We start from the raw sequence: 12,213 nt of genomic DNA on the forward strand, positions 1-12,213 counted from the left end.
GGAGATGAAGAGTCTTGTTTTGTGTGTTCTTGAAATGAAGGTAGAACTATTGTCTTTAGGGGGCAGCAGAGGTGAGCGTTTTTGAAAGGGTAGCTTTTTGGGGGTGCGTGACAAAAGGGCTCTTGGGTGCGAACGCAGTCTAACATATCATGCCTGGACTCCGCCCGCAGGGATAATCTCTGAGAGTTTCCAATGATATCATGAGCTTCAGGAGAGGCCTTGAGTGACTCATATTTTTTGATGTGAAGATTAGCCATTAAAGAGCTGGCTGTGGATGACGAGAAGCAGGGAGAGTGAGAGAAAGTGAGAGATGCTCTTGTTGAGTGAGAGGGAGGAGAGGAGCCTCTTCTAGATGAGTGATATAATCTGGCATTATTGCAGCTTGATGGGAGGCGTATCAGCCTTTAGCGCGAGAGGAATCAGAACTAGCACAGCAGGGGCTGTCTGTCTAGATCTGAACTCACAGCTTCTCTTGCTGTAGCGCTTACCACCAACTCTGCCTGACAACCTCGACTCTGGTGTCAGGGGGAGGACAGCAGAGTGAAGTAGCTCTGCTGAGGTTTCGGAGGAGGATCGGGCCTGAGCTGTTGTTGTTGATGTTGCTGTTCAGGGTGGGATGAGGACAAGAACGGGGAGGTGGGGGAAGAGGGCTGAGCAGCAGTGATGGGGTTTCAGCAGACAAAGAACCAGCCGTTTGACAGACCGTACTCTGTGAGATGATGGACTGACTTAGCCCTTTTCAGGCCAGCCAAGGATCGGGCTGTTCAGTGCCTACCTGGCTGCATGAAAAACACTTGGCTCTCTGCCAACGGCTTTCCCCAAACCAAAACAACACCCTGCTGGCAGAGCCACCACGAGCTCAGAGCTCACTGACTGAATCACTGCCTTTGAAGTCTGGTTTACTACGATTTCTATTACAGCCGGAGCCAAAGAGGACTATGTAAACCAAACTACAATTAGAGCATTTATTAAGCTAGACGTGTTAACTCGGGCGATTTAGGGCTCATCAGTGACGCATGAGAAAATAATTGAGGAGGCTTTGTGAAGTGAGTAGTTTCAATTCCACCAAATTCTACTCATTTGAGAAAGGCTGACATACTGGAAATAAGGCTTTCCCAAGATTTTGACGTCAAGCACATCGCTCAATGCAATCGAAGTAAAAGCATTGAGGCTGTAAAGATAAAGGTTATTATAGTGGATGCTCAGGAGTTTAGGTGAGGGATTGGGTGGGGGTTTAACAGGAGGCCCAGAGAAAAGGGATATGTCACCTCATAATCTCAAGCTCAAAGCCCTATCCTTCACTTTAAAGGTGCTGACACACCAACCCGTCTGTGGCAAGGTCGTGACTCAAGTATGTTCGGTGTGTTCTGTCGTCGGTCGGAGGAGCTGCCTGCGTTCATTTTGGCTGATTTGACTGTTAAATCTTCCAGCGCGCAGTCGGACGCAATGACCAATCTGATCGGTGGAGTGCTAGCCCTTGACTAGCAAATTAGTGCACGAGAAAACTGGAGCTGACAACAGTATCTTCTTATTACTATTATTACTTTTCCTTATTACTATTGTGCTTTCTAGTTTTCATCTTTTGCACAACAATGCAGATTAGCGCTGCATGCTGTTGTGGAGACGTTTTACGTCTCGCGCACGTGCAGAATGCATGTTAAAGTCAGCTTCACTTTGGTGTGTTCCAAGGCTTTTTTTTTTTTTACATTGGGGAGCTGACTGATCAGTCCGGTGTTAAGGCATGGTGTCGTATGGATGTTGGGAGATATAAAGGATCACACCCACACAGCATAAACAAATAAGCCCACAGCCAGTTCTTGTAGACCATTAATCACAGGCAGAGGCGGTAGCCCTGGGTTATGTCTGACTGTGTCTTTCTGTCTCTATCTGTATGAGAGGAGTCTCCTGAAAGCTGGCATTCAAGGAAGCATTTAAGCAAAACCACAACAATGGCCGGCATACGTCAAGAGTCAGGAACGTGATGTAAGAGAGCACAGGACCAGGGGGAGAGTAGAGTCTGTTATGCTGCTAGTCTCTTTGAAGTCTCTTCATGTGTTCTGCCAGATTTGCCTCCCTCTCTCTATCACTCTCACTCTTTCCTCTCTTTCTGACCCTGTGCAACATGATCTGTGTGACTCAAGCTAATGGCCAGAAAAACTGATCCCCATATAAGGTGCTGAAAGGAGTGTAGCAAAGGAGAGGAAATGCAGATTCTTGTGTCTTTGCTTCCAGAATCCATGTCGGCATTTTACTGAATGAAGTTAAAGAAGGACTTACAGGCTGCTGCACATGGCTCTTTATACAAACCTGTTTGATGCACTGCAGCCTGTCATTGGTCTGCTGGATGTGCCGGTCCATCGATGGTAACGTGTTCATCTTGATGTCTCTACCGGAACGCCATTAAATGTTCTGTACTCTGTAAAGGAAGCAGAAGCAGAGAGGTACATTTGTTAGAACATGTTTTGCCAGGTCATCCATGTGAAGAGTTTGTAGCCTATAAAAGTCAAATAGCATTGTAGCAGCTTGACAAATGACAAACAGGGAAGCCAGCTTGTTTATGCACTCATCGAGGGGCTTGATCTGCCTCAAGAATGTGCTTTTGGCCAATGCATGAAACAGAGATGTTCCACAGCAAACAACAAACTGAAACTGAAAGAAACTTTACTCTGAAAAAAACTTAATTGCTTGTACCTGTGGAAGAAAAATCCAACACTTAATGCAACCAAAATAAGGACATAAACTGGTATCTCTCTTTAAAAGAAACATATCTCACAATTAAGGTTATCAGTGAGGCATAGATTTATACCAACATCTAACCACAGATAAGGTATAGCTTTAGTGCACCTCTTTCTTTCTGTGTATATCTTGTTCTAATCCAACAGTGAGCAGACACAAAAAGAACAATTCCAGCCCCACGTCCATCACTGCATCTCTGGGAGAAATGGTCGCTGGATTAATAGGTATTGTGCCGGTATGCCAGAGAGGCTTCTGTCCTTCACCATCCCTCTATGTTTTTATCTCCATTGGTTTTGGACTGCCTCACATTCCTCCACACAATAGGCTAACTGAGAGACCACAGGTGTGTGTGTGTGTGGGGGGTTCTCCAGAAAGCTGCTCAGTACTGATAATGGGTCCCCCAAGATCCCATGCTGTGAGAAACAGAGAGAGCGACTGAATATGATGAAAGCATAGTGCTCAGGGAGTTATCATGTGTAATGCTCAGTCTAGTGGGCTTATCTTAGAAAGACTATTGCAAGTACGCACACTCTTTCTGTGTCTTTCTCACACACATACACACACACACACACACACACACACACACGCACACACTTAAGAGCATGTAAACACAAAAGCTTTAATTCTTCACTTTGATTAAGAGTAAAGGTAAAACTTCAAAGGAACACTTTGAGAATAAGTGTGTATTACTAATCCTCTGAGCTTAAGCATTACCAGAGTAAAATTACCTCAAGTGCACTCGCAAAAAGTCTTAAACATCAGCGGATCCACTGCTCACACGAGTATAGGGGAATACTGGAGCTAATGTGGTCAAACGGGGGGGCCAGCTATATGACTCTTCTCAGGTTAAATGGCCATGATGCTGCACTGGCTGCTGTAAAAAGTCAACAAAGCAGCTAACTTTACATTCTGTTGGACTCAAAGGCCCTCTGACTGCACAAATGACCATAACTTTGGGTGGCCTAATTCTGCTGTGCTGCCTCCCAGCATCCAGCAGATGTCTCCCTCTCCTGCTGCTAACCAGTGTGTCTCTTTCACACACTACACCCAAAGCAAGTGGTCCAGAGAGGGCTCCTTTAAGCCCTGACAAGTGCTACAAATCCCCTTCAGGGGCTAGGCAGCTCCACGGACCACTAACAGGGCACGATCCAGCCCAGCGCTGGCCGTCTGACCTTGTGGCTATTGATTAACTGTTTCTCCTCCAGCTCCCCTTCCTGCTGTCCCAACACACCCGCAGCCAAGACCGAAGAGGGAGATCGGACGGGTTGGAGAAATCTGCCTCTTTTACCTTTAATCTCTTCTTTTCTTTCTCCTTCTCTCTGTTGTGCTTTCACTAAGTCCAACACACACACACACACACACACACACACACACACACACACACACACACACACACACACACACACACACACACACACACACACACACACACACACACACACACACACACACACACACACACACACACACCTCCCAAAAACAGGCAGTGCTTTTGTTAGTCAATGAAAAGAAAGACGCACCTCCAGATTCTGAAAGGAGAATGAGTGAGGTGGAAATGTGACTGAACGGTGGCGTTGTTACTGAGATAAGAAGTCAATCCACCTGACTGACTGACTGTCCAGACTGACGGACGCTTCAGCACCACACCCCCGTACAGGGGGAAAAATTTGTTGCATAACAGACGATGCTTCAGTGGAAACATGGCAGAAGTCCTCCTCCTGCCCTACATCCTCACCCCTTCCTGTTTACTATGAAAATAAAACCGTAATCTGTCAAATCATCATTACAAGTTGAACGTTTTAACAGCTAAATTAGACATCTCTGCCTATACTTCTCCAGAGATTGACAGATTACAGTCCAGCTGTAATGAATGGTAGCAATGTGACATTTTGTACTTTTCTGCTTCAGACTTTTTGGGCTACTGCTGCTGCTGAAAACAGGCCGGCTTAATCTTTATTGTCTTCCAAACATCTTAATCAGCTCCACTCAGCACTGCTTACCAGGAGTGCAAAGCAAAGGATTACATATCCAATTATGCTGTACATATTACAACCTCCCTTTAAACAGTAGTGGGAGGATGCTGCTATGAATCAGAGCAGAGTAACAAACGACCTAATACCAACATCCTAGGAATCTCTGTTCCTTTCTCTTAAAAAACACACAGACAAACTTTCGCTTTTTGTTTCCCTCCTTCCCTCTTTCCTGAGCAAAATAAGCTGGGGGAAGTGCGACAAGAAATAAGTGCACAAAAAGCAAAGTAACATGAAAAGCAGTGGAGTATGGAAGGAAAAGGGGGAAGAAGAGCCAGGCTCAGAGGGGAAAAGAGAAAAAGAAAGAGTTGTTGAAAATATCTCTTCATTATCAGCAGCCGCAGCAGCACACATCCACATATTCATTGTTACACACACACACACACCCACACACCCAGAGTCTGTGATCACCGATAGCATGAGTGATTTCTCATCTCAGACAAATTACTACTACCCTTGCAAGAGCAGCTTAATGTGTGAATGTGATGGTTGGTGGGGGCTGAGTGAAAGTGGCTACACAGCAGCTCATGGTGCACTCCAGTACTATGTATGGTATAGGAGTACATAAGGAGCAGGGCTAGGCAATGTGGTTGGAATTAATATCAAGGTGTTACTATGTGTATTTTCAATATAAGGAAAATACAAATGTTTGCAAAACCTCCTTTAAATCATCAAACATTTACTGTAATTTACTTCAATTCAAAATACTTTATTTAACAGTTACAGGGCAATTTGAAGCAATTTGCATACACAAGTATACAATTCATTCACACACAGAAATAGGATTATTTAACATAAATTTGTGAAATGATAATATGATATGACCATATCATCAGAATGATGATATGATTGATCCAGTGCTAAAAGCTGACAAACACAATGAGCCCTAATATTAAGGAATGCAAGTCCCGCAGCCCCATCAAAGCTTTATGCCTCCAGGCAAACATACTGGAGTGTTTTCCTTAAATTGTCTGCTACATTTTTGAAGTTATGCTGTGGTTTGAATTGACCTGAAAGGAAGAATCATATTCTGAGCATTAAAGAGTTTCAGTTTAAGCGGAATAATTATGGGTTTGAATGCAATAATATAGAAAATAACATTGGTGGTGTTCTATTGCTTAGGCCTAATCTTCTAATGCTATGGATAATGTCTATCCTGTGTGTAAGGCTTAGAGGTCAGTGCTGAACAATATGAAGAAGCAATCATCTTCATTATTCAACAGCAGTGTGAAAAAAGACAACTTAACTATGACTCTCTGGCTCTCTGGACACAGTGGGGGATCTTCTCTCCCCCTCCTTCTCACCTTCCGTTATATGGCCACAGCTTTCTCTTTCTCTAGCCACCATGTGCCTTTTGCTCCCCTTTTCTATAGCCCTCAGACATCATTACAGCCACCCAGCATGCGACTCCTTTCCACTACCTTCCATTTTCCTTTCTATCATTTTCCTCTCCCTGTCCTTCATATCTCAACCCTCTTGCCACTCTTCCTCCCTCCCTCCCTCCCTCCCCCTTCTCCTTCCTGGGGCCCCGTGCGGGAGCTGCCATAACAGGAGGTGGAATGGATTCATTTGCTCTAATGTGGTTTGGGCTGCAGCGTGGCACGGCACAGAGCAACACTTTCTCTCCCAGCGCATAGAGCTTCTTTTCCTCTCTTTCTCGCTGTCTGCAGTTCATGTGTTTTCAAACAGGCCAATCAACACCACTCAGCTGTGCTGGCCTTTCTCTCCCTCCGACAATCTCTGCTCTCACTGTGTCTGTAAAAAGCCACCAGCCCTTTCTCTCTCACACACACACACACACACACACACACACACACACACACACACACACACACACACACACACACACACACACACACACACACACACACACACACACACACACACACACACACACACACACACACAGACCACACACTATTATCTCTAGTGGCAAACTCCTATGTCCCTTTTTGCTACATTGCCTTAATTTTCTCTGGTCCACTCCACTATGTCCTCAGCTACAGTTTCTTCATTTTTACAGACCTACTTCCACCAACGTATCTCTGCCTTTCTGATTTGTTTCGTTCTTTGCATTATTTTGCTAATCCTCTCCTCCACTAATCTCTCCCCCTCTCCTTTTCCCTCCCACCAAAGCCAACTATTGGCCACATCGCTCCCACGGGCTTTTATAAAACTCAACAGCATCATAACCACCAGCCTCAATAAAAATTTGAAATGACTTGTCCCTGGGGTGGAAAAAATAAACTCTAAATGTTGCTGTTTGTTTATTCTCTGTTTTAATGTGACAACCACAGGAGCACCGGGCAGCTATGTGACACCCAACACTGCAATGCAAACAGCTGTGATGTGGGGATATGTGAGCTGGTCTGTTGCCGTCTATAAATATGGAGCTTCAGTTGTGGAATATTGCAGGTATGCGCCACCAGATACCCCCGGGAGCAGACGATTATTTCACCACTCAATGTGTGAGATCAGAAAAGTGAGCACAGAGGTGCCCTCTCCTCTCCTCTAATAGGGAATGGCAGCAAAAGACTTTAATATTACAACATTTCGAACTAAAAACGTTATTGGTATCATGACAATATTTTAGGAAGGAATATTGCTTTTAGATATATACACACTTACACATACCCTGATTACATGCACACCAAAGATTACCCATAATACTGCATCCAACAATTTTCATTGTCAATACATCCATTGATTACTAATTCAATACAGCAACAAATCCTTATATTTGAGAAGCCAGCAACTGCATTAGGGCTGGCAATATATTGATTACATCAATATCATAATATGAGACTAGATATCATGTTAGATTTTGGATATTGTAATATTGAAATATTAAACTTGTCATCTTTCCCTGGTTGTAAACGGTGCATTACACTTAAGTGATGCAATTTTCTGAACTTATCAGACTATTCCAGCTGTTACCCATTTAATCAGTATTCCCACATAGTTGATGATTATTTATCTAAATTCTGATAGGGAAAATTTTTTGTGAACACACCAATTGTCAACCCTACAAAATTGATACAATACCGACATTGAGGTTTTTGGTCAAGAATATCGTGATATCTGATTTTCTCTATATCTCAAAATCGCTGTTTTGGGACAACTAATGTTTACCTCAGAAGATGGTGGAGACCACAACAGAGTTAAAAGAAGAGTATAATATTGGACATTTGCCCCGTGGCCAGAGACATGACAAATAAAAAACAAGTTCACCATATATGAAAACTTAAAAGGTGATGATATGTTGTGTTTACATCTTGTTGAGGTGCCCCAAATGGACCAAAAATTCAGTTATTGCAGGTTTGAGCTGCCAGAATGATTAACACGCTCTCCCTTTTCCGACATCTGATCCAAAGGTCTGTGTCCGACTATTACTGTAACTTTCCAGAGCCGATAATTGGACTTCACGCCATGATTGGCCACCTTTGCAGAGATGAAAAATAAGCCAGGGTTTGAACTTCTCTCTCAAGCTCTCTATTTCCAGTTTTGACAAAACCTAGTGCAACACTCTGAATGTCTTTCAGGAGAGACACCGTATTTAAATCATATCAGCTCTGGTGTCAGTGGACACTGCTTTCTCTTTTTTATATTTGTGTGGGCCAGTGATGGGAATAACGGCTTTATAAATAACGGCGATACTAACGGCACTACTGTTTTCATTTTCCCATCTTAATATCGCCCTTACTGCCAGAAAAAGTGGTGAATTACTATAATTTAAGCGTTTTTTTTCATCAGACAAACTAGATCTCTGAGCTGAGACGCAAAGACTTTTTTTTCTTCCTTGGTTAGTGGGTCGTGTACGAGACAGCACGCAAAAAGCACGCATACTCGGACACGCAACGAAAACAAGGGATTCAGTCAGCGAGAGACAGATAAGGCTTGCAAAAATGAGGGGCAATAATCATCAAAAAAAACTTTCTGATGTAACTAGCTACTTTTATAGTTTGTAAATGAGTAACTAATTTAGTTACTTTTTGGAAAAATAACTATTAACTAATTACTTTTTTAAAGTAACTTGCCCAACACTGGTGTGGGCCCATGTTGGTACGTGCGCCCATGTTTTTGTTTTTATTGTCTAATAAGTGCAATTATAGTGAAAGGCCATCTATCCACCCATGAGATACAAAATCAGGTCAACCATGAGCAGAACGAAGCTTGAGCCTCACATGATGAATGAATGAACTCCTTTTTCCATTGAATTTTCCAGTTGCTGAGGACTATAAATACCAGCTGGAGAAGATTGTATGTCCTGGCTGCCACATACAATTTTCCACTGTCACAAAAGGCAAGATTCTATCACTCGTGATGCACAAGGGATGAAGCAAGTTTGTGTGTGTGTGTGTGTGTGTGTGTGTGTGTGTGTGTGTGTGTGTGTGTGTGTGTGTGTGTGTGTGTGTGTAACCTTTATCAGTATCCCAGGCCATCATAGGACTGCCTGAAATACTGAGCCCTTTCATTGAAAGAATGCATAAATCAAAGCTTTATGCAGTAGACTAACAGCAGTCTAGTACATTTTTGAGAATAATATATGAGGAGATGACAGTGTATGTGAGAAGAGGAGAGTGACTGACAGTGCAGTCTGACAGGCTTGTGTAAAGCTAACCTTACGGGCCTGACTCCAGCAGAGTTGTTAGCTCACACACCGCCCCCTGTGACTGCTGAATGGGTAAACTGACAAATTCCATGTCCTTCGGTTTCAGCAACGGCAAACTGCTGACCCAAATGCAATTAAACAACATCCACCGGGGTGAGTCTAACACATCAATGTACGGTAGCATATGAATGTGCATGCGATAGTCTATGTGAAGTAGAGGGTGATGAAGTTTGGGCAGAAAGGAGAAACAGAGAGACAGGGGCAGAGAGTGAGACTTACAAAGAGTGAGTGTGATTCAATCTGCTCAGTAAGCCATGAAATGGTATTGGTGTCATTAGGGAGAGCAAATATATATCTGTGTCAGTCTGCCCTCCACTCCCCTTGTCTTTGACACTCCAAAAGTACAATCCTCACTAAAAAAGAAAATAGCCCAGCCTCTGCACTTGGTGGAACAAAACGTCCTACATTGCTGCACTTCCTACAGAGCAACCTTTATGTCTTCCTCTGATCTTTTAGGCAACAAATCCAATTAACCGTTAAAAAAAAGTTTTCTTCAGCATTTCCATTAAGAAAGCATGATGAAATCATACACACAATACAGTACAGAGTATGCCAGGACTCTTTGAAAGCTGTGCAAGGTCTGCTTTATAAAATTAAACCTGTGCAAGCAAAGAGAAAGAAATCACACCTTTGCTCATTTAGTCCAGACAAAAGAGATCAACGGCACACAGCACTGAGTACATTCAATGGAAGACCCATAATCTAACAAATGAGGGGAGTATGTACGTGCATCACAAATACATACAAAAAGGAAATTTAGCACAAACTCTGTTTTTTACTGTCAATAAAGAAACTCAAAATGGCATCAGATCATGGAAAGATTTGCTCTCGTTTGTTTTTAAGTTGGAAAAAAGTGAAGTGTAAGTTGTACTAAACTAATTGTATTCAATATTGATTTGACACTTTTGTGTTATTTATTCCTGCAACAGCTTTCCTCAATAAGGAATTATGGGATGATGGTATCTACAGTATTTAGGCTGGTCAGCGGGCCACAAATCTGTTTACCTTCCAAAATAACATTATATTAAAATGTAGGGGAAAAATTGGTTTAACCAAGTGTGTGAGAAAATTATCACTGATGCAGTGGCAGTGGCGGAATACTCCCTACTAAGATATTCAAGTTTCTCTAAAAATAAATAAAAAATCCGTATCCATTTTCCCACCACCCTTCCTACAGTGGAACGCCCTCTAGAGTTGGTACAGAATAAGGGCCTTGTTCAAGGGCACTAGAACAACACTGATGTTTGCTATGCACCAGTTCCTCTGATAGGAGATCAGTCTGTGTGAGCAGTGATGCAACAAACAAACAAAAACAACTTTGCACACTCTGTGCACACACTTTAAAAAGAGCGAGAGGTGTAGAGGGGAGAACGATGCGCTCATTCACCTTACTCTGTGTGTTTGTTCACCACTGTGTGTCAGACTGAGGGTATGAGAAACACACAACACAAAACATCTGCTTGTTATGAAAATGAAACAGCCTAATGGTGTACACAGAGCACCAGATTCATTCACCGAAGGGACAGTCCACACAGGTACTATTTGGCACTGTGAGCGCACAAAAAACAGCGCTGAAAGGCTAATGTGCTTCACTGCAGCTTTCCCAAAACACTCTTTTAGTGCATAAACAGCACTCATCTGTGTGGGTTTATTTGTGATCTCAAGCATTGTTAAACAAAGTCCATTCTATCAGCTTATCTTCACGCGTGCATGTGTGTGAAAAATGTCGAAATGATGTTTGACATAGCAGGCAGGCTGAGAAACACACATCTTCAAGCCTCAAGAGGCTTTAATGTGTGTATCTGTGAACTGATATGCTTTCTCTCTGAAATGTTATTCTACTGCGGCTCTGCTTGTGAGATTTGAAGTATGTAGAAGGAAGTGCAGGAAGATCAGACAGACGAATAGATGGGAAGAGAGAGGGAGAGAAAACCACTCATACAACATATTACATGTTGTGGGAGGCAGGGAGAGACGTGCACAGAGAGATAGGGGGAAATGGTTGCAGCGCAGGAGAGAGAGAGATGGCGAGAGGTCATCCCTGGGTAATTTGTTTTGGTCCTCTCAGAGCGCAGACACACAGGGAGCAGGTAAACCAATTACAGTGTGACATGAATCACTAAGACCTACAGGCAGCCGCGAAGCTGGCCGGCCAGCCAGCAAGCCAGGGCAGCCAAACAGCCGACCAAGTGCATGCTGTCTCTTTCACTAAGTGCAGGTTAATCACAAACCACAGCCACCGCCCCTCCCTTGACCGTGATTACACATCTGGGAGGAACTGATGAGAGACAAAAACAAACATGATTTCCCCACAGCTTCAGCGCTGAGATGTTCTGAAAGCTTTGATGGACATGGATGTTCTTCTGAAGAAAAACACTTCACAGTGGCTTCTGGGGAACATTGTAGTTGACCCAAACACAAAAACTGAATATGCAATGCAATGCAAATTTACTCAAACTTCTATTCTGGCTTAATCTGGGATGCATCAATCTAATCTGACAGTATGTGTTTTAGGTTCCTCTGTTCCATCCCATCTTGAAATAGACAAACAATGACGACCCTTTGAAAAGGGATCCGGGTTGGATGTCACATCCCGACGGATCAAATCCGAGCCAAATTCTCCAGGGGAAGGTTATGAGTATGTATTTACACGACAAAGACATAAGCAATTACTTTAATTTACTTAATCACCCGACGGCTGTCAAAACGATGTTGTATCAGGCCTCAGTCACATAAACGCCACTGGCTATATATCTGGGAAGCAGACAACAACTT

General features: G+C 43.2%; 1 protein-coding gene across 7 annotated transcripts in view; it reads right to left on the reverse strand.

Moving 5' to 3' along the window:
* zmiz1a (zinc finger, MIZ-type containing 1a) overlaps positions 1-12,213 on the reverse strand; it is a 103,618-nt gene that overhangs the window by 30,924 nt on the left and 60,481 nt on the right. For all 7 annotated transcript variants that reach the window (XM_034898970.1, XM_034898968.1, XM_034898969.1 and 4 more), the window contains one exon: positions 2,308-2,416. In XM_034898970.1, the coding sequence (XP_034754861.1) occupies positions 2,308-2,376 (69 nt within the window). In that variant the 5' untranslated portion in view covers positions 2,377-2,416. The remainder of the gene's footprint in view (positions 1-2,307; positions 2,417-12,213) is intronic.

The sequence above is a fragment of the Etheostoma cragini genome, chromosome 17 (genome assembly GCF_013103735.1).
Source record: "Etheostoma cragini isolate CJK2018 chromosome 17, CSU_Ecrag_1.0, whole genome shotgun sequence".
Taxonomy (NCBI): domain Eukaryota; kingdom Metazoa; phylum Chordata; class Actinopteri; order Perciformes; family Percidae; genus Etheostoma; species Etheostoma cragini.